Raw genomic sequence first — 23,683 nt, 5'->3', positions numbered from 1 at the left:
TTAAAGAGGGTTTGATTATGTAAAGCAAATACAACCTTTCATAAATTATTTGGAGTATTTTCAATTAACCCTGAAAACTAAGAAGTGATTTTGAAGCCCTCACTCCCCATTAGGCTATCATCTATTCTGGGATAATATAGCTAGGTAGCTCTGCAATATATATTAATTATTTCTACCTTAAAAAGACAGCAAACCATAAATTTGACATTGTAGCTGCAATTCTAAGCAGCAATGTTTATTTGGAATATATTTCTAAAAGCAACTTTAAACGTCAAACATTAGTGCTTCTGTTACAGATGTCATCCCACAACTGAGCAAGCAGCAAGATGTAAATTTAAAACATACAGTATACTTGCCTTCTACATTAAAGATAAGAGATTACACAGTTCAGCTTGTGGAAACTCATAGGACAAATCAGCCTACCACAAACAAAAAAAAAAGGTTCCTGAGAATTTTAGGATTGCAATAAGGACTCTCATTTTAAAAAAGGTGAAGAGACAAGTACTTCAGATAGTAGTGTCGAACCTCTGAGTGAAAGCCCTGACAGTATATGGCTCATACACTTGTGAATATTTCTAAAGTACTCGCAAGAGGCAACTATGAAAAAGCAATCCTATTGCAAAGCTGTAGGATTTTACTCACCATAGTTGCCTGCACCTACACTGGAATTCCTGCCCCTTTGCCCCCAGAGAGATCTGTAAAAAGATTTGTAGTCCACTGATTCACATTTACACATTCCAACATAAGACAAAGGTAAAGCTGTGTATAATTGAATGATTTTGGAAAGAATGTTTCATCATGTTAGTAAATAAAAGCTCAGCACCTTGCAGATCAAAGAATTTTTAACTAAATATTTTGTTTAGCTGTTAAACATAGAAACCAAAGCCTAAAAAAATACCACCAAACCAAACCCAAGCAGATAACACTTGAACATTGAAGAAATACTCAAATAACATAGCTGGTGTTGTACTCTTAACATTTTACTTAAATGAAGTACAGCAAATTTCACCCATCCTATGATTTATAAAGTACATAAAATATGTACATAAAGGGAACGAAACCCCATCGAAAGATGATCATATATGTGTATATGTACCTATAACATACACACAGAAAATGTGCAAATTTCTTTTAATGCAAGTTAAACAAAGCTTATGCAAGATGGAGTTGTACGATGATCCTGGAACAGAGTATCCTAAGGATGTTTTGTATCTACAGCCAGTGCAAACTTACAAGGCACAAACTCAATGCTGACACGGTAGTGTTGTAAGTCACATTCAGGCACATCTCAATTTGTATTTCTTCAGAAAGAGACCAGTGGAAGTGCTACTACTGTACTAAACTGACAGCTTTCTCTCCAAGTTTAAGCACTAAATTGATGTAACATACGCAACAGTTATCAGTAGAGTTCTGGGTTAATTTATCACCAGAAAGTCTGTGGCTAAAACATCTGTTATACTCTCCTTGCACGTGAAAGCATGCTACTTCCCAGAATACCTCCCATACATTCTCCAAAGACTATCTACACCTTGCCAGCTTTGACATGTGGAATCTTACAGGATATTACTAATGCTTTTTTCTAACTTCAGTCAAACTCCTGCAGAAAGTAAATCGAGATTTAGAGACAACAATAAAAAAAACCCAAAAAACCAACAAAACTCCAAAGCAAGAACAGCCAGTAAACACCTTCCCACATGTTTGCATTTAACAAACTTTTGCTAAATTGCATAGTGACAGTGCGCATCAGCTAGTAAAGAGTTAAAAACAAAACCTTCCTGTTTAAGGCAAAATTCTGACACAGTATAGCAGAAAAAGCCAAATACCAGTTCCATCAGTATTTAAACAAAGTACTGGCCTATGTAGTCTTACCCTCACAGTGTTTTCTCCTTACTTTAATAGCAAACCCACACTTGCCGTATGCTTGATTAGCAAATTTTGATACATTTTTCTATACGAAATGAGAGCAATTAATATGGAGATTGATTGACTGATACTGAAAACACCCAAATATGTTCTCTTCCACCTGCAAAAAAAGGGGTTTTTTAGCCTACTGGGAGTTTAAAACTCACTTGTACCCAGGTTTAATATAATACCTAAAATTGAACTAATGATTTAAAGTTTTCTAGCATTTAATAGACATAACCACATCACTTTGCTGTCTCACCCTAGAATTGTATTTTCATATTATTTTTCAATAGAAGACATTTAATAGACATCTGAGGAAAACAATACAATACAAAAGCTTAAGGGTCTTTGCAAAGGTACCTTCTATTCCTTCTGCAAAGTCAGAAAGGAGTGATTTTATTGGCATTTATTTGAAGTGCCATCAGTAAAGACACAAGAATACTTAAGAAAGGGAAAAAAAAGTTCTAATGCTCCACATATATCTTTGGTTTAGCCTTCCTGACCAAAGTCTTCTGTAAACTTCTTTAACTTCTCCAGGTCCTGTTCATTAACTGTTGGTTTTGTGCTAGCTAGCGACCTGAGCATATCAGCCTGTCAAAAAACAAACAAAAAAGAAAACAAGTGTTTTCAGAAACAAGTACAGTACCACTGCTAACAATCTGGTTGCTAAGACAAATACGCATTAAAAAGCCCATTAAAACAATATGGCCATAGGAGCTCCTATTTACACAAGGCTTTAAGTAAGCCTAAACACTCCTGCACAGAGGCAACATTTAGCTCTGCGAAGACAGACACCATCATTGAGTTTTCTAATAATGAAACCTCAGGTTTAGGTTTATGCCATTCATCCATTCAGGAGTTTAAAAGTGGAAAATAATCAGATGTTCCCATGTGCTCTTTACAGTACAAGCATATAGAATATCAGTTTGTGATTCATTTCTAGCAAAGTTTTACTGTTCATAACCAGTAATTTGTCTCTTCAATTAAGTCAATTTCCTAGATAAATAGATACTAGAAAATGGAGTTCAGAAAAATCACAGATCTATAAAGTTGAAAGCAGCAGTTAGACAACAATACTAATCAAGTCCTAGCCAAGGGCAACTGAAAAAAAGTAATGCCTGACACCTCATATTACTATAAAATTATGGGTAAAAGCAAAAGTTAATATCATGACTAGAGATACCCTGCTTAAAAAGAATTTAAGCCTGATCTTTTTAAGAACACTTAAATACCTGTGCAATTATAGTGCATCAGTCAGAGCCCTGGTACCATTAGGAGCACACAACGTATTACGTTGAATTCCAGGAAAGACTGATTAAAGAAATCCACATAGACTATGCAGGCAGAAGTTCCAGGGCAGGCCTGCACCTGCATACTTCCTTTTGTACTTCCTCAGTATGCAAATATGCACAGAAAATGATTTGCTGAAATATAGTGATAGTTATATTTACAAAGTAGTGCCTACTGCTTTAGAGGTTTGTGATCTCCATTAAATAAACTCATTTCTTTCATTCATCACAGAACTTTGCACACAAGGAATGGCAGCAGCACAGATCTGTTTATGAAGTCCTTCCCTCAAATGTAAGACAAATTCAGAAGCTTCTTTTTTTCCCCTCTTAGGGAAAAAATAGAGAATAAGTGTCCAGCAATTCTTATTTTTTTTTTTTTAAGCAGTGAACTACAATTTCTATTTGTCTAAAAATGACATATTTCATTCCCTAGACCAAAGCAAGGATTTTAAGGTGCAGAAAGAAAACACCTAAAAGAGCTGTATCACCTCTGATGAAATTTAACCAGAACTACTATTATATCCACAATCCCTTTATATTTTATTGTTTATGCTTGCATTTATTTCACGGGCAATATTTACCTACAGCACATCACCTCCCAGTTTACACTGAATATAATTTTGCATTTCCCACTATCGATATTAACGCTAGAGCGATGGGAAGGAAGCATGTCTTGGGGCTAAGTTCCCAAATGCTTTACATGAAAAAAAAAAAAAAAAATTAGGGGTTGGAACTAGATGATCTTAAGGTCCTTTCCAACCAGAACCATTCTATGATTTTATGAATAAAAGACAAGTGAAAGAACAGTGGAAGAGCCAGATGCTGTCTATGGATAAAAAGACGGCAGTTGCATGCCAGCAGACAAGAACAATAAGAAAGAAAGAAATGCTTATCAGGGATAGAGAGCTGGCTTTTCCACAGTCTTGCCATACTATAGCACTGCGTGTTGGGAATTCAGATGTTATCTGGTATGTCCAGCATCTGTGAAAACAAACAACTCCAACTGCCTTGCACAACCATTTGAAAAGGCTTTGCAGTCTTTTCAGGGTTCTGCAAAGCAAGAAGAAAATGGTACAAAAGAATACCTACCATGGAAACTTGAGGCTCCAGTAATTTATCACCAGGAACCTCCATCCATGTCATTTCTATGGCTCCAGGATCACCTGGGGAGCAAGGGGTGAACAAATCTACCATTGTATTTGGATTAGACACTGATGGTCCTTTTACCTAAAAATAAGAAGATAATCAGTTCATAGGAATTAAAATTTTAAAGATAAAAACCAGAAGCTGAACAGCATCTTTAGAGCAAAAATATTCCTCGACTTTATGCAGATACCCCAACCACTGGGAAGACCTACCCTGTAAAAAATAAATGGTATGAATGTCCTGACATCATTCCCTTTGATAACGTGCAGCTGCAGCCAGACACTTAAATTCACAACAGGTCAAATCCCAGAAGAAGCTTCCTGCTAAGGTTGAGGATTTCTGCGGAAAACTAACATGCCAGGAAATCTAGTTGGAGAAGACCACTCTTCTGAATCCCCAGTCACTCTGGGAGTTCATTCATTGCTGGTTAACAGCTTTCTGCTCAATAATTACCCTCGAGTGTCCCTCAAGTGAGGAAGCCAGAGACAGCTAGTCAATCTTTGACATAATTCACCACAAAGCTCCGAGCACTTCTGACACCACCTCAGCAGCACTCGAGAGAGAACAGCACCATCTAGTGGGAGAACAGAAACCATCCTTCCCTCCCCCCCCCCCCCCGCCGATCGACCTGGGGGAAAAGGTCTGATGTGCAGCTTCAGAAAAGCAGCACCAGGAATCTGTTACCTTTCTGCAACACGTTATCTGGGACCCACTGTTTTATTTTCCTTCATCATCACCTGAAGCATCATACATCCACAGGAAAGCAAAACATGCAAAGACTGAAGGATACAACACTCGCTGGCTATTTTTAATAGCAGAGAACTGGATTTGCTACCCCAAACTGCATTTAGAGCACAATGCTGGAGAGCACATATTGTAATATTCAAAATGCACTCTGACAAACCTCTATCGTCATGTGGAGCAAGGAATGGTTTACAATGAATCAGTAATAATTGAGGAAAGCACTGTTTAACTGGGCCAAGTTGTCCATTTTGATGCAAATAATTAATAAACCTAAGAGTCTGCTTCTAAAAATAGGAAATTGAATGAAATTGAAGTACTAACCACACACTTAGCTTATGCAAGAACACTCAAAGTACTCTAGTTGTGTGCTTTTTCCCTTCCTTTTTAGGGGCAAAAGGAGGCCAGAATTCCTTTTGGTTTGCTCCACAAACTGTGATAACCAAAGTTATTTCATTGTTCCATGGTAATCCAAGATGTGCCTCAGATTCTTCAAAATTTGAAGAAAATGCTAAAAAGTAATAGCCCTTTAGCCTGAAATGTCACTGTCACTTACAGTCAGCAGTGGATAAATGCTTCAGGTATCGCTGCTTACGAGAAGGAAGCATCTAGAAAACCCTTGAGAGATCAAAACAGCTGCTTATTTTTAAACAAATACAGTTTAAATCAGTGTTACTGCTGAGTTGCACTCAGAATAAACTTATCAAATCAAGTGTTTCAAAATACTTATTTCGTTTTTAAGCTGGGAAAAGCTCCTCAAAAGCCCTGTAAAATCTGTTTGCTTAGTTCTCATGTATCTTTAATACTGTAACAAGTAACAATGAATCAATGTTTTTACCAGAACTTTACAAGACCCTTAATTTGTCAATTTGAAAAATATGCCAAGCAAGCAGAATGTGGATAATTATAATCCATCTGTTCCCATGTGGATGAGGAATACATTTAATTTTAAACATGCTAGAAAATCATGAAGAACCATGTAACTTGATCTAGAAATAAAGTACCTCTGACATTCCCATTTAAGTCAAACTTCAAACTGAATACTTTTAACACTACCTAGAGACATGAAGAGTCGTGAATACCCAGAAACTAGCTCCACCAGATATATGGCAGGACTGGGGGAGGTACAGAGAAAGGAAAAGAAGAGAAATACTCAAGTTTTCCCACAGTTGATAAAAAGGACACTCATAAGCATGCAGTATTACCCAAAACCAAATTCAGTTTACTTGCAAGGAACTTTCAAATTAAGATAGCTCTGAGATGAAATAACTAGAAAAAAAAAAAAAAAAAAAAAAAAAAATTCCTACTTACTTTTTTAAAGTGAGTAGCTGATTGCACTTTTCTAACAGGCTGCATCAGTGCATCGCGTACAATGATGCTTATATCTGCACCAGAATAGCCCTCAGTTTTTTCTCCAAGCTTTCGATAATCTGCTTCTGTTAGGCCATTTGGAGTGGACCCAAGGTGAAGTTTGAACATTGCAGCCCTGGCATGGTCTTCAGGTAAAGGAATATAAATACGCTTCTCAAACCTGGTTTAAAAAGAAAACCCAAAATGTTCTACAGATGCAAGCCCATGCAGGTGCATGGTGGAAAGAAGCTTATGCAAATAAATATAGTTTGGTCCTAAGAGTATTAGAAAGAAGCAGTTTCAATATTATAAACCTTTAAAAAACCACACGCTTAAGGCCAATATTCAACAATGTGTTCTCATAAATAAATCCATAGCTAGCATAAGGTAACATCCAGAGCTTCCTTTCCATGACAAAGACCTCTTCAGACTGAAGTTTTTCCAGATTCTCTCCAGTAGTTTGTTTTAAAAGAAAAAAAAAGAGGGGAAAAAGTCTTCAAGTGTTGAAGTACATTCGAGCATTTTCACACTCAAAGAACTGTCTGATAGCAAGCTGGCACAACCACTTTCTACAGTCTCCAATTAAAGGAAAGCTTATAGTTGGAAGCAAATTTGAAGTCATATTCTGAATGCAGTTGTCAGTACAAAATCTTGGTAACTGCAGTTCTTCCTTTGAAACAGCTTTTGTTCTCACTTATGGAGATTACCTCCCACCAACGAAGTAAGAGTGATTCCAAAGTCTAGAATACAGTTAACTTGATATACATGACAAAATAGGTGAAATTCATGAAAAATTAATTTGATTATTGCCATTGCTGCACAAGTTCCTTTAAGTCTTATGGACATGAGTTAGAGAGCTACTCTTTCAGACTGCAGATTATCCTAGAATGACTTGGGTTGGAAGGGACCTTAAGGAACATCTGCTTCCAACTCCCCTGCCATAGGCAGGGACACCTTCCCCTAGATCAGGCTGCTCCAAGCCCCAACTTGGCCTTTAACACTGCAGGGATGGGGCAGATGCAGATTCTCTGGACCACCTGCGCCAGTGCCTTGCCACCCTCATCATAAAGATTTCTTCCTCCAATGTAGATCTATGCTTTTTCATTTTAAAACCGTTGTCCCTTCTCCCTGTCATTATAGATCTTGGTAAAAAACAAACCAAAAATCAAACAACAGCCCCCCCACCCACCCTCCCCAAACCATCTCTCCATCTTTCTTAAAAGCCCCTTTTATATATGGAAAGGCTGCTCTACTGTCTCCCTCTCTTGTCTTCTCCAGGCTGAACAAAGCCCAACTCTCTCAGCCTTTCTTCACAGGAAAGGTGCTCAGCCCTCTCTGATTATCTCCATGGTGTACTATCTGTCTGTCTTCCACTGTGGCCCCAGTGCTGGAACTTCAAGAATGACTTGAAATTTTAAGCAACATATTCACCTCTAAATCTGTCTCACACAAAACTATAGTCATACAAGTTGAAAGCAACCTCTGGGGGTCACACCTGGTTCAACCTCTAATCAATGTGTGATCAGCTTCAATGAAGTTATACAAATAAAGTCAGTGACAGTCATAAAAAAAAGGTAGTATTTCTTTAGCCCACAAAAATTATCATTATCCAAGCTGTGTCCTCATCACAACATAGTCGTATTTGTCACATAGCTGTAATTTTTCCTGTGCTGCTCTGCAGCTCAAAGAAAGATCCAGCTAGTCAAATACAAGTATGGAAGCCCTTTATCTACAGAACAACAGTTAAAACATGCACTGAAACATCGCAAATTATGTCTGACCAGTAGAAAACCATGGTGTTTCTGTGTAACATAAAGCTACATTTCCATGAAAGAACTCAAGCTACACAACAGTTTAACAGCTGGAAAGGAAAGCTTTACTCACTCTAGCCCTTCTGAAGTGCGTTTTTTGTAACCTGTCCCCCAAGCCCACCAGAAAACTAGCCAACAAGGAAACAGAATAGTTTTCTGCTTGCTCAAGCACAATCATCTAAACAAAGAAAACCAAATAAACTATTGGGCCAATATAAGAGTGAACAACCTACCTCTTTAAAGGGGAGAGGGGCTATTAGTTTGGCTCAGTGAGGTGTAGAACATTAGCCATGTCTGCAAACATGAGCTGGATTACTACCTGAAGTAGTCTCAGACTGAACCCTCACAAAAGTTGCAAATTTCATACCATAAAAAAATGCCATCATACCTTCTCCTGATAGCAGAATCCAAAACCCAGGGTATGTTTGTTGCTCCTAAGACCAAGATTCCGTCATTGTTAATACCAACCCCTGTATCAGGGCAAAAACCATTTTACAGGTTAGATAATAAAGACAGACTGGTTTAAAATGTCATGAAAACTTAACAGGGTGCAACTGCAGATCTTTTTCATGTTTTCATGCAAGCTACCCTCACCATACGTATCTTAATTCCTCTGACTGATTCTGAAAACCAAGTAAACTTACCTTGCATCTGGACTAGGAATTCTGTTTTTATCCGTCTGGCAGCCTCACTTTCATTTTCACTTCTTGACCCGCAGAGGGAATCTATCTCATCAATGAAGATAATAGAAGGTTTGTTTTCTCTGGCAAGCTGGAACAAGTTTTTCACTAATCTTAAAAAAGGAAACAGCTTCAGTTATCTCAATGATTACACCAGTGAAAACACATAACTTGAGATTATGATACAGTCACTTCCTTTAGAGAAAGCTGAAAAAAACCCCAAGTATTAATATAAAGCTACTCAAACTATATAATATTCTTCCAGCTCCAAGTCTCAGCATTTTACTGAGTGAATAGCTGAGCATAAAGGTTTTGCAAAAAAAAAGCCCTTTTTCAGTTTACATTTGTACAAGACAGCCTGGACTATACAAAACCACCACTCCAGGCAGATTGAAAAGAACATGGCTTTCTTTTATTTAGCGTCGGGGGCTGGAACTAGATGATCTTAAGGTCCTTTCCAACCCTAACTATTCTATGATCATAACCTAATGTTATGAACATATCTTGCCAAGTTAAAAAGGAAAATAAATAAGAACATGCTGGGAAACCCTTCACATTACCAACACTAAATGTCAGGCAGTAGTCTCAAATGAAGTTAAACAGAAAAAAATGCCAAGCTGGATTCAAGTTCTGTATTCCTTTAGCAGGAGGAGAAAAGCAGCTTAAGCTTTCCAGCTTTGTCGGAAAAAACCAGTTCAAACACTTAATCTAACGGCCTTTCTTCCTCATTCTATCAACTTCAATGTTGCTCAGTTGTCCACACTTCAAACTATCAAAGCATGGTTTTGACAAGTATTCTTATCATCACATGGAAGTCCTTTTTTTACAACAATCCCAGACTTCTTTCCTAATTTGGTAAGTCTTCACTGGAAGCCTGGACTTCTAGACCAGAGCCAACATGTCACTTAAGGCTTCCTGATGGTCTTAACGTAATACATAGTAACAAGTGAAGAGTTAGCATGGGAAACCATGAAATTTTCTTTCATGGCTGCTCCTCTTTTCCAACCTATTTTTGCAAGTCTCTTAGAGTCCTGATACTGTTTGAAATCAGAATAAAGAAAAACTCCTCCATATGGACAAAAAGATGTCGTGTTAACAGCACAGCTGCTCGGACAGATGAGTGGGGAGATGCCAAGAGGTAGAGTACCCCAACACTCCAGACTGATGTAGTGTGCATCAGAGCCAAGCACAGGAGAATGAGCTCCACAGTGCTCCTGAAACCTTTCTCAGCTAGTTTTAAAAAACTACCTAGGGCACTGAAGAGAGGTCCAGCTGCAGCAGTACAAAACACAGCACATAATGATGTCTTTCCATGGCACTTCACCATGAAACACAGAAACACCTGAAGTTTGTTTTTAAAGCCATCGCCCTCCACTCAAACTCAATTTCTTCATAGCAATTTATCTAGCTTTATGTTAATTTCTTCTTGCCAGCGATTTCCTGGACCTCTGGCAACTCCAACTTACTTTTCACTTTCACCTAACCACTTTGATACAAGGTCAGAGGAAGATACTGAGAAGAAGGTAGAGTTGTTTGCTTCTGTTGCCACAGCTTTTGCTAAATAAGACTTTCCTGTTCCTGGTGGTCCAAACAGTAGAATCCCTCTCCAGGGTGTTCTTTTTCCTGGAAAAGAGAAAACATCAGCCTTCAAAATACTGTAGAAAGACTGAAACTATTTTTCCGATGAAGTCCTTTTAATTTACTGAAGAGGTTTTCCATATCTACCCATGAAACTTCTGTCAGATTGATGACAATCCCTTTGTTAAGAACTCAGCTTGAGTCTCTGATACATTGGTACAACACTCTTCTCAGATCCCAGTGCTATTCCTGACTGGCCAACAGCAAATAAATGCTGTTATTCTGACCTGTAAATAGGTGTGGAAATTTAATGGGCAAGATCACTGCTTCTTTAAGTGCTTCTTTGGCACCTTCGAGGCCAGCAACATCACTCCATTTGACATTTGGTCGCTCCATAACAATTGCTCCTATAAGAAAAGATTGTATAAATTAGGGATGCACATACCATTTTACAACTTCAAGAAATTCCATTTTGGGAAAAGAGAAAAAAAAAGATAAAAAATTTAAGAAATATATGCCCATGTCCATACTGAATAAAAACAAAGCACATCAAAGTAGATATAAACACTGAATACTGTAAGACAAATAGATGTTATTTCTACAGAAATCTATAATGTTGTTTTACCACATTAAGCCATGGATAACCAGAATACTCAAGAGTTAGTAGAGGTCCTGCAATGGCTAAAGCTAGTCTGTAACTGACCAGGAAATGCGCATTTAGTAGTCACAGAGGAGTACCTTCTCCAATAGGTACACAGGCACCATCTCCTCACTAAACCACCATTGTACTTCCCAAAAAATTTGAAATTTCATTTTAAACAAGGGAAGCAATGTAGCTGCACTAGCCCAGGATTTATAAGACTCTCCAGCAGATAAAGTAACTTGTTGGGTATCTCCAGATATGCAGCAAACAACTGGATCATCTAATGGTAAAAAGCTTCAAGAGCTAGGTCTGAAAGCATCAGAAAGGTTATATGCAGCCTGCTTAGCTGCAGAGTATGGTAGTCTAGCTACATTCTCTCAAAGTTTATCACCAAGTCCTGTCTTGCTTAATCAACAAGGTCAGTTTGACTTTAGCCAACTGAACTGTAATTTAGCCTTCTCTTCAGATTTCACATTGGTTAGCCTGACATACTAAAAATTATTTTGTCTTGATTACTTTTAGATGGGAAGATGGGACAAGGCAGCAATATTAAGTACAGGAAAGTTCTGTAGCTGTTGTGGGAAGCAAAATAAAACCGAGTAATTTGAAGGCTTCCCAGAGCTTGTATTACCCAAGTAACAGACTCTTGTGTTAAGATTCAAGGTACCAAGGATCTCACACCTCAGCCTTTCAAGCAACCAAATGTATAAGCAAGAAAATTGTCATTTTATAGGAGGTATCAAAAAAGTGGTGGATGCAAGAAACTGTTTCTTGAAGTAAGAACTGAAGGTCAGATTCATGTGCGAAGAAACAAACCCTTTATAGTGAGAGGCAGCTCATCATTTTACTGTCATTTTAAAGCATAGGAAACTGTCCCATATAACTATGCATAGGATTAAGTAAACATACAGAGAAGCATAAAAAGCATGCTGCAGTTTCCGAATATGATACAATAGCTCCTGAAGGCTATTACAAATATTGTATCAAATATGATACAATAGTTCCTGAAAATACACAGGCAGAGAGATCTGGTAAATGCATTTGATCTTTGTTACACTGAGAAACAGAGTGGAGAACAATGAAGTTTCTTCAGATCCATAAGCACTTTCTGGCAGGGAAGCTCTGAACAGTTCTTCACCATTAAAGGGTAATAAATACCAAATAAAGCCTCTTTTTTTACTGTGTACAAAACAACTGGTAGCTGCTATACATTGAACTCAAATGCTGCATACAGTCAGTGATACAGAAACACTAAACTATTATTTACTCAACTGGGAGAACATCATCACTGCATATGAGAAAATGCTGCCCATTACTATAAATAGGCAAGAATCCATATTCTCAACTCCTAAACTTGAGCATAAGCTTTTGTGAAAATGTTCCTGCTTATACTGTTTGTATGTCTGTTACCTTAGCCTCTAGGCAATACTCTAATGCACTTAAGAGTAAAAAATACTGATTCAGTTTAGCCAACAGCTACATGGAATTTTGCAACTTCTCCCATTGGAAAATGCTATCCTGATCAATGGTGCAATTTTAACATGAAGTACAGGGTACAGAAGATACATTTCAACATAGTCACTTTATGACTTCATAGCATGCAAACCCATACTTCCAGAAATATTATGCTTTTGTATGTGAAAAGCGTATACTAGTTGAGCCACTTACAGACAGTTAGTTAATCCATAACATTTAGGTGACAAAAATATCAGAACTTGTTTGACTGAAGTCCCCGCTATTTGAAGAAAAGAATACTTCAAAATTACCTTGAAGTTGATTCTGTAGCTTCTTTTTTTCAGGATCCTCTGACTCCCCTTCCCCATCACTGTCATTCCTGATTTGAAACAAGAAAAAACGTTGAAACACAATAAAAGAGACTGCTGTCTTTGGATAAAAATCAGAATGCAAATAGCAGGAAAACCACCATGCTAAGGAATGAAAGAAACCTTGAGAAGCCTTCAGATCTCTACAAGTTTACATCATTGTACTACCGGTTTTCTACACCACGTTCTTCCTAATTCACCCTCCTCACCATTTCAACTTCCTCTTACCAGTCTGAGCCCTCCTAACATACCTCTACATGCTTTGAGCCAGCCGTTAGAAAACAAAAGCCCTTGTAGAAAGCAATACGAGAGTGCTAAAATGCTTTAATTTTAGACATTGGCTCTTGTCCCCTATCTGGAATTGCAACAGGACTTGGTCAATTCCATCTAGTACTATTACACCCTCATCTTTTCAGAGGAAAGGAAAGTTAAAAAAGGATAAAAGGAGACTAGATAGTGAACAACTGGAGAGGAGGTCATGAAATACATGTAGCCTCTGTGATGTTACCAGCTCCTTCAATTATAAACCAGCAGAACACAGTACAGCTCAAAAAATAAAACTGATGAGACAAGTAGACAATGAAGGAGACTGAAAATCAGGTGAAGTTTCAAAGAGACAACTTAGTAACTGTAGCTGTTCAGCACTGCTAAAAAGGGCAATCTGCTAGAAGGCATCATCCTGAACCCTTTCTCTCTCCTATCCCTATTTGCAAATGCAGAAGAGGCTCTGCTTGTTCAGGTGGCTCTGCTTGTCCAGCTCTGATATGCAAAATGAAAAACAAATCTAATACAAGGAAAGCAGCAGAAAGCCTGGGCAGCAGCAACGCATTACGGTGATTCAGCCCATCTCACAGAACTTCACCCTACATAGAGCTTTGCACCTGTTATCAACTGTGAGACACATCAAACTCAGGCCCCAGTAATCATGAGTCTGAATTTATTTCCTATCAAGTATTTAAATGTAGAAAAATTTTAAGAGACATCAGACTCTTTGCCTTTAAATCTAATAATTATGTGTTAGTCTAAAACAGCTCTTATTCTTCACTGAATTTCCTATGCAAATGATCAAACAGTTTAGTAAACAAGCACAGAAATTCGAGTGATGCTAATTCATGTTATTTTTCTTCCATTAGCCTGCTTAGTAGTCATCCGAAGCATTTCAAAAATACTAATTATTATTATCTTTGAAGAGTTGAATTTTAGCATAAGCTGAGTTCAGGAAGTATTTTGCTTTACCTTCTGCAAAAACATACCCTTTTCCATCAGCAGGACCAGACTCTTTAACTGGTTTTGGTGCAGCTTTTTCTCTCTTTTTCAGATATTCTTTCAGCTGTTCTGCTCTGTCCAAGTATTCTCTACATTTCATTCTAATGCTCTGTTTTGCTTTATCACCCTGTGCTTCATCTAAGAGTTTAAAGAGAAACAACGCCTTGTTAACAGCAAAACACATGTATATCAATCAGAAAACAAGACAACCTCTGCTGTCTTTATGTCTTATCAATATACCTGTGATATCAATATTGTGTCAATATTGTGTCAAATTGATATCAATTGTGTTATCAATATACTGTGATACTGTGATACCTCTCTCAGGGCTCACCACATAATTGAACATCTCAACTACTTATTTTGCCACTATACCATAGAAAGAAATGACAGGAAGTCATCACCTACCAGAAAACAAATATACACCTGAACATTAAAATTTGACTGTAAAGGATTACAGATAATGGCACTGGAAGCTTTACTGTCAATCTTTGAAGCTATACATTGCCTTAACTCATTTCTTAAAATACCTCATTAAGAAGCTGCATGTACTAAGCAATTTTTCTTTAGAATTACACTTCATTTTTCCATAGCCTGCTAATTTTAAAAGATGTTCATGTCAAAGAAAAAAATTACATAAAACATCTGAAGGAGTTAAGTTCAACAGCCACACTTTTCTCTTAGTCATTATTACAGTATTTCAAATCAGCAATCAAAATTTAACATGTTAGGTTTGTGTTAAGTTTCAAAAAATACATCAGTATTGTCAAAAGCACAGCAAGTGACATTCCGATAAAAGTCTGTAAGATATAACTGGATAGGAACTGATAAACACAAATTACCTAAGTGATTATAAAGAAAATAGTGGTGGGTTTTTGCTTTCTAAATCATGGAGATCTGCAAGCGCACTTATGTCAGGAGAGTTACCCTAGCCCACTTAGATTAGGGCTATATCTACATTAAGAAAGTTTACTCCTTGCATACAAATACTGGACATGACACAAAAGATACAGAGAAGCATGAAAAGGCATAAAATAATGAGAATATGGAAACTGAAGAAAAAATACAACATACAAATCCATCTCATACATTTTGCTGGCCAAGATGAACAGCAGACTACAACATTAAGGAAAATGCCAGCAGAGAGGTTGTAGAAAAGCAACCAGTATGAATTAGGGAACAAAAAACCACTCTGTCGATACAAAGACTTCTTGTGTAACACGTGTTTTTTCAGCACAACAGAAATTCAGGGATCCCTGTACTTATTACATTTCCCTGTGCAGTGGCCAGCCTGACACACTGCTATAGAAGTCCAGAGGAGACACAGCAACCCCCTGCCTCCCTATCTAAACCAAAACACAAGTAAAAATAATCCAATTTCTCACAAGAATGGAGCAAGCACACAACATGGTAAAAGCAAAAGCTGCAAAATATATGACCTCAGTCAAACTACAATTACCAACTGATGATGATAGTAAAAATTTAAGTAATTATGTCAACATACGAGATTACGCTGTACAATGAGAGTACTAAACTCTACTTAATCATCTATTACACTTACATTTAATAATATGGAGAAAATACTGCACAGCATGTTGGTACAAGAGGAGGGCTTCCTCATAATTTCCTGCTTTATCTTCTTGCGCTGCCTTGCTAGCAAGGTCTATTGCTTTCTGTAATACAAGCAAATAATTAAACGTTGCATGAGAGCACACTGCATGACCAAAGAGACATTTTAAGCTGTTGCTCTGTTTTTTGACAGCCAGCTTTTCCGCTTTTCAACATTTACCCCAAAAGACTTGAAGGCAAATGACTGCAAGTCTTACATGTGCTTTGTATGTGACACAATGTTTCTATCCGTTTATAACACTGATTAACAAACTGCTGAAATTTACTAGCACATGAAAAAGTGTGAGAAGAACTGTGTACTAAGTTGGAACTAGTACTGGTTTGTCTATGCAATTTACCTTACCGATCTCTTGCATTTATTATGGAAAGATTTGGAAATCCATTCTAAGGGGCTTTTTTTAAATCACAGACCCAGACACTTTGAACTATGACTGACGACATCAGCAAACTCTGTCAACAGAGTCAATACAGGAAGTACATGATTACAATGCACTATCACACTTCCAGTCCTATACTGGGAGACATCTTCAAATACATTTGTTTGGCTTCTCTAGAAGGACTTAGGTTCTTGATACCCAAGTGAGAGATACTAATTAACACTACAGAGGGAGGGGAGAAAAAAAAAGCCCACCAGACAGAGGACGTGCTCAAATCATGAGCATCAAGAAAAGTTCTAGAAGTTACGAATGGATTTTTAATTTATTTGTTAGGCTAGTTTCGAATAAAACTGTGATCTAATCCATTCAGTGTATTGCATACACTGACCTGTGGATATGTTGGTATCACCGTTACTCTTTTGCTCTTAAGTGCTTATTACCTTTTATTACACTTTCCTCCTTGGAATGCCTATACCACTTCAGGACAATTAAAACTGTCGGTGTGAATGACTAGTTCATGTAAGTTTAAAATAGGCAGTCATTTAGCCAAAGTTAACCAACACTAACTAAATTTTCTATAGTCCCACAAGTATTTTTCCACATTGGGTCAATTTATTTTCCTAAGCATTTTAGTATGCTCAGTATGATTATGGCAATGTCTGGGAGCAAAGTGAAGAGCTTCAAACTACAGCAAGGAGTATTCATTAGACATTTCAGTAGAGGAACTCTTGCAGCTATCTGGACACTCGGACATGTTTCAGGCAAAACAAAACTAGTAAACAGTGGCCATGAAAAAAGAAACAGCAAAATCTCTTATTCTATTGTTCCATGTTGTGTCTTGGAGGCAAAGATCATCTCAATAGATCTACCTGAAATCATAGTGCAAGTTATCTAAAAACAATGATCCAGTAAAGCAGACTATACAGCTCTGTTGTGGTAAGTGCTGGAACACTGTAAGCATCTGTTTCTTTGGAACAGAACTTCAGTCTTCCCTTTTTGGGGAAACCATGCGTTGATAAGCAGCTTACCACATCAACTGGGCAATCCCTTCCTTGCTGTTCACACTGTGCTGGCTCCGTTTGGCCCCTCTACACATCATTCAAATCAGGAAAAGAGCAAAATTTATTCCAAAAACAGAAGATACTTTCTTAAAGTTCTTAAGTACCTTTGACTACCACAGAACAGTCCAACAGTTCCTGGCTACAGTACAACAAAGTGATGCACATGACACTAAATCCAAAGAATAAATGGCAAAGACCACCTGCTAAAATGGAAGTGTGAGAAAACAGAGCATGTTGCAGCCCTCTGAAATAGAAAAAAGTCTACATGATGTAAGGGCTGTTTTTGGTATACTCTGCTTTTGTAAATACCAAAGACTATTAATTGGGCATTAGATTCTCTGTTCTAGTACTTGATTACATCAGCTGGCATCTTAGCCTGCAACTGGGAAGCTCAACACTGCTATCAAACAGGAAACAGTTTATTAGAAAGTTCTATGAACCACAGCATAGATGTCCAGCTCTAGCTATCCATGAAGCACAAACTCTATTTATCAGGCTGTGGTTTGATAGCTTAATGAACATCGTCCTCAGAAAGAACACGATCTTAAACAGGTTTCATCCTTCTTTTGTTTATTCTAGACCATGCAGTACCTCCCCTAGCTTTGCCAGAGTAAGCACTACATGGCCGTAATGAGCTTAAGGAAATGATCATGGTTCAAAACAGCTGAAGAGACAATGACTATTTCTAACACAGGTCATTACTGTCTTGCCAAACAGCTACAGAACAAATTATACAGCCCCAACCGAGGGCTGGCACAAACAGTAAACAGAGCAGGCAAAAACTTCCTACAGTCGGTAGCCTTAGAAGAACCCTAAGCCAAACTACGCACCTAGCTCACAAAAGGCAACCGCGTTTCCCAGGTGGACACCAGGCCCCGCCGCTCCAGCGAGGCCCATTGCTCGCTGTCAGCGGAGGCCGGTACTGACCAGAGGACTGATCCGCAGCCTCTATACTTGCGAGCCCCAAGCCGAGTCCCCTCGACACCTCCCGCGGCTGTCGATCCCGACCCCGCCAGCGGAGCCGTCTGCGCTCCCTATCCCCCCACCCCGCCCGCAGGCTCGGCGCAGAGCCACCCCCAGCCACCTCAGGACCGCCGCCCGTGCTGGGTCCGCCCCAGGCAGGCGCGTCGCTCTACCTGCATGTTGGCGCTCGCCATAGCGCAGCGGCGGGAGATCACTGGAGAAGAGAGCGCAGGCCCGCGGCTGCCGGTAGGGAAGCTCCCCTCCGCCCACACCGCCGAAACCGCGGCCTCCCCCACCAGACACTTCCTCACCCCAACACCCACCGACAGACCCGCTTCCGCTTCCGGGCACCTCCCCGAGCGTCATGACACGCGCCGCGCCGTACCGCGCGTCCGGGTAGTTGTGCCCCGCCGCGGGGAGCGTTGCGCGCATGCGTATCCTTTGCCCAGCGGTGTAAGGGTGCGTTGCTGTTTGCTATGGTTCAGTAAAGCGTTAAAAGGCTATTGCTGGTGGCGGGGCGTAGAATTAATTCCGCTTTGTTTAGGGAAGTGTTTGGCCCCTCTGCCGTGCTTCTCCCGCGGTTTGGTGCCGTCAATGGTTCTGTCTTTTGCACAGCCCAAGTTCTGAATGCTTTTAGTGGCAGAACCAGCTCTTAATGGGAACGGTGATGAGCACTCGGGTGTTGCGCACCCGTGTGTTAGTAATAACACTCGGGTAAGGTGCGATGCCCACAGAATATGAAGGAGGAAGTGATGCAGAACATGTAGCAAATGATAAACCAGTTTGTGAAGTTCCCTTGCTGTGTGGATGTGTGAACCTCTCCTAAGTGAGTGCTGTATGCTTCCCTGTGCTGCTGTCATTCCTTTAGGGCAAAAAAATAATATCTGGGAAACTTCACCAGATTAATAATCCTCATTCTTCCAACTGCCTCCAAGTGACTACAATGCAAGTTTGACTGGGCATCGTAGACTCATGGAATCAGCTAGGTTGGAAAAGACCTTTAAGATCATAAAGTCTAACCATTACCCCAGGACTGCCAAGACCACCACTAAACCATGTCACTAAGGGCCTCATCTACATGTTTTTTGAACACTTTCAGGAACAGTGATCCCTGGGCAGCCTGTTCCAATGCCTGATCACCCTTTCGGTGGAGAATTTTTTCCTAATATCCAATCTAAACCTCCCCTGGTGCAGCTTGAGGCCATTACCTCGTGTCCTATGGCTTGTTACTTGGGAAAAGAGACCAGACACCTCCTTGCTGCATCCTCCTTTCAGGTACTTGTAAAGAGCTAGAGTTAGAGGTAGTTGTAAATTAGATATTTGCTTGTAGAGACAGTTATAGATTAGTAAGTACACGTACTAATTTCAGTGTCACTTCTTGATTTTGTTTTCTAGTATGGTAGTTCAGTGAACCTTTTTGATACTGCGGTACGCTGCCTGTTCTGGGCAGAGTATAAAAAGCACCCCCACAGTGACCCCCATATCTGGGAAGGTTGTGGCAATCTTTTCCTCAAGTCATCTGGTTGGCAGATTATTTTGGTAAGTGACTTCATATACCCACATACTGGAGGATGGTTTGGTTGATTTTTAGGCATGGTCGGAAACAGCTGTTTTTCTTGGCTCGATTGCAAATGTGAGAAGATGTGATTTACCAAAGATAAAGTCACATAATCGGGCTTTGGGAAGTGAGATGGTAAAGAGAGATTGTTCAGAAAGTATGGTTTATTGCATTTGTCACAAAAGACAACTGAAATTGGCCAAGTGATGGGACAGCTGATGATGTCTAAAGGAAACTTATAGCTGCATTGACAGCAGGATTTAAGCAGAGCATCCATGGTCTGAAGTGCTCAAGAAGCTCTGTGGCTTAAATCACGCGTAACTGCTTCTTTCTTATTACAGCTTCAAAGAGTGAGGCAAACCCATCCTTTTTACACTTTTACTATTGATTATGCCATCTTGGAGCCTTTGGTCTACTTTTAACCTCCTTTTTTTAAAAAAACACACTACTTCCTTGGGGATTCAGTTTCCCTTCTGTCTTTACCTTCTCATTCTGATTTGTGTAACGGCATATTCTCAGATATGTTCCTGTCACTAATATTCCTGGCTGTGTCATCTGTACCTATGATTTTCAAATCTGTAATGTTGTATTTAGCTTTTAGATCTAAAGGTCTAAAACAGTAAGTATGTCACAAGCGTGTAAGTAGTAAATGCCACCCCAATAGCACTGAACTAGCTTCTGAAACTCCACAAAAACCAACTGGTTTCTGCAAATGTGAATAAAATTTAAAAGAAAGAAAATAAAAAAGAGAAGGCACCTATGTATACAGATAACAGGCTAAATCTTGCAGTCCTTGCTTAACTCTTACTCATACAGTATTCCTACTATAATTGCACTTTGCAGCTAGTTTTGCCTGAGGAAAGACTGGCTGAATGCTGAGTAATGACATCAAAATTAATTCCTGAGAAGCTAATAAAGTGTCACATAAAGGGTATTACTTCAATTTTAGGAACAAGTACAGTCACGTTATCTAATACTTCCCAGTACAGAAGTTCCTCTGTTACCATATGCTAAGAATCCGTATCACAATGATTGTGTACAACAAAGTCTAATGAAAATAAAATGTTTTAAAGATGTTAATATAGGTACCTGTTGGCCTCAGCTAAGTCCGTCTCTTAATTCCCTGGGGCGCTGTTACTCACATTGCTGTGACTTCAGGTGGGTGGCACAGGCATTTATGATCCTCTATGTTAAGGCTGAGTAAGCTACTGTGGAGAACACTCCCTGCTGCCATCTCTCGGTATGGAAGGAAGGCGTCCACACTACATGCTGCGTGAACACCTTGGGCCAAGGATAGATGGGTATATAAACCAAGTCATGTCTACAGCACAGCCAGGCCTCATAGCTGTGATTTTCCTCCATTATGGCAGCTGAGAGGTAGCTAGAGATGACTAATATTAGTATCAGAGTGAGACTTCCGTATTAACTAGATGACATGAGAGCTGTGCAGTTAAGAGAAATCACTGTCTCAGAGAACTTAAATGAAAACAGGCAAGGCAGAGAGGAAAGGTAAGAAAATATAACCTCTGTTTTTCTGTATTTTTCTACCTGGTGAAACTATGCAGAAAGATCACTGTGACCTAGGCAACAGAGTCTATCAGTAACAAAGCTAGCAAGTAAAATTCAGGTTGTCCAAATCCCATTATGTTACCTTGATCTAGTTTGGTGTAAACACAGTGAGCCCACGCACCTGAGATTGGACCTCCAATGGATGTGTGGTGAAGCTGTGCTGAGCACAGACTGTCAGTCTGGCTGTGTGGCCTGCACAGTTTGAAGCCTCCCCCTCTGCACCAGGAAACACGAGGGGCTAAAAAGCAGGAGCACTGCTGTTCTAAGAGATCCAAGCCACCAGCTGTCATTGGGAATGTGTCTGCCTCTAACATAGTGCCTTTGGGAGTACTGCTGCTATGATATTCCTGGGTGGATGGCTGCCATCCATAACCACTTTCAGTAGCACTGAAACCACACCAGCATGATGGAAGAGAGCTGTATCCTAAGAGCCCTTATTTTTAATGCACTCAGGACTTGGGGCTCAGAGAGGGTGTTGTATAGCTATGGTGCCCAGAAGGAAAAGAGTTAAAGCTGTACTCAGGACCAGAAGGACTGAAGCCAAAATAAAGCCACGTTACATCTATGGTACTCAAAGCAAGGATGAGCTTTGGTGCAGATCTTGAAGGGCTGTTTTTTTGAGGAGTAAGTGGTCTTCAGAATCTGTATCTCATCCCATGGCTTGATTATTTTTCTTAGCTTTGCCTGTGTTATCTTCAAGGGTTATATTTTCCCTATACAGCATAAGTCTGGTGATTTCTGGATGATTTCCTCATCATGAACTCACCACACAGGAACTGTGTGGCGTTCTGTGTACAGGCCAAGGACAAACATTTCACCTAGGTCTTCTCTGCATAGCACTTTGTATGTTAGGTCTTGCTAACTCATTGAGATTAAATGAATTAAATGGAGTAAAATCTCTTCAGTGATGACTTCACGCACTATTGAGCAGATGTGGCTTCAGGGCTATATTCTTTGACTCATGTTTGTTTAAGATACCCAATTTTTGCCAGCTGGAGCTGCCAACTCCTAGCCACCCATATATGATTTTGTGCTGTGCATTGTTTGTTGAGTTTGGTGTTGCTGCATTTTTCTTTGAAATGTTTCCACAGTCACAGCATTTAGCAGGCTTACAGTCCGAGTCACTTCAGAGATTTTATCATTAAAAACATTGAAAGATGTCCTGCAGCCAATGCTTCTTTGAGTTTAGAAAGCTTCAGGTTTGGATTGTGCACTTTGAATTACTTCACGTTGCCTTCATTTAATACTTTGATGACCTGTAGAATCTCTGGAACAGCTCCTAAGGATAGTGTAGACGCTCTCATCATCTGGGGTCTCTTTTTAATCACTGCCATATTTTTTAAAAATATATGCTATAATCCAAAGAGAAATCATGGGTCTCATTAAGTCGGTAGATCAGGTTCTACAGCCCATGTTATGCAAAGGTTCAAGCCAGCTGCTTGTCACAGCTTGTGTCTCACTGTCTTAAAAAGACACAAATCTCTGAGTTGACCCAATTTTTCTTTCTGGGAATTTGCTCTCCTGTGCAATAGGAAGCCTGTAGTGTTTACTGTTGCCAGGCTTCCAGGAATCTAAATTGTTAGGCAGTGAGAAGCAGAAAAGCAGTTCTGCTCAAGTAGGTACTTTTAAAAGTATTACCAGACTCCTCTACACAGATGATGAGGGAATAACTTTTGCAGTTCTAATATGTAGCAGAATAACTGAACTTGGCCGTTGCAAAGCAGAGAGTCACACTGCATTAATACGTTTTAAAACTGATGTGCTACTTCTGATGTTTCCAGCAGACTTCATTCTCATGCTAAATTCAAAGTGTTTTTTTCCTGTGTGACTGTAGAGAGCAGTGTTTGCAACATTACTGAATGACTTGTAGTCTGGATGAATGAGGAAATAAAGGATAAGAGACCTGTTCTGGGAGTAGACCATACTGCAGCTCCTTCAAATAGTTTTCTTCTGAATGGTGGTTTGTCTTGTAATTTTCTTCAAAATAGTGTTTAAGAAGTGAGAGTCTAAACATCCCCTCTGCTTCAGATCTGAAGTCTCACAGTTCTTTAATTCACAGGAGGGTAGGAAGAACTTGGGCCATCCAACGTGTCTTCCAACCAATATGTTCCCCCTTTCCACAGTATGGGAGATGCAATGGTGATGTACCGGGGGGTGAGCATCACAGTGATAAGACACTTGCTGTTGCATCTCTCACTTATGCAGGCTCAGGGGAGCACAAGAAGTCCCACAACTACCAAAGGCCAGCAGCTGTACTAGGAGTAACAGGCTATGTAGCTACTGCAATCTAGCCT

At 39.5% G+C, this 23,683-nt stretch overlaps 1 protein-coding gene across 1 annotated transcript; it reads right to left on the bottom strand.

The window, feature by feature from the left end:
* Positions 1–260: 260 nt before the first annotated feature.
* Positions 261–18,571, bottom strand: VPS4B (vacuolar protein sorting 4 homolog B). The gene is made up of 11 exons (XM_080610820.1): positions 18,436–18,571; positions 15,794–15,905; positions 14,220–14,370; positions 12,910–12,977; positions 10,788–10,907; positions 10,389–10,545; positions 8,887–9,035; positions 8,631–8,712; positions 6,393–6,612; positions 4,284–4,421; positions 261–2,496 (listed from the first exon to the last, which is right to left on the bottom strand). The coding sequence occupies exons 1-11, from the start codon at positions 18,454–18,456 to the stop codon at positions 2,395–2,397; spliced, it is 1,320 nt and encodes a 439-aa protein (XP_080466946.1). The 5' UTR covers positions 18,457–18,571; the 3' UTR covers positions 261–2,394.
* Positions 18,572–23,683: the final 5,112 nt, after the last annotated feature.

This window comes from Psittacula echo (assembly GCF_963264785.1).
Source record: "Psittacula echo genome assembly, chromosome: 2".
In the NCBI taxonomy this organism is placed as follows: domain Eukaryota; kingdom Metazoa; phylum Chordata; class Aves; order Psittaciformes; family Psittacidae; genus Psittacula; species Psittacula echo.
This window is presented reverse-complemented; position numbering and strand designations above follow the sequence as displayed.

Bases quoted from the DNA above. Each gene is read 5' to 3' on its own strand.
- VPS4B (XM_080610820.1), bottom strand. From the start codon at position 18,456: ATGGCGAGCGCCAACATGCAG. The intron at 14,371-15,793 runs GTAAGTGTAATA...TTAAACTCTTAG, and splicing joins TTTTCTCCATATTATTAAAT to ATGAAGCACAGGGTGATAAA. The intron at 6,613-8,630 runs GTATGATGGCAT...TTTTTAAACCAG, and splicing joins GATTCTGCTATCAGGAGAAG to GTTTGAGAAGCGTATTTATA.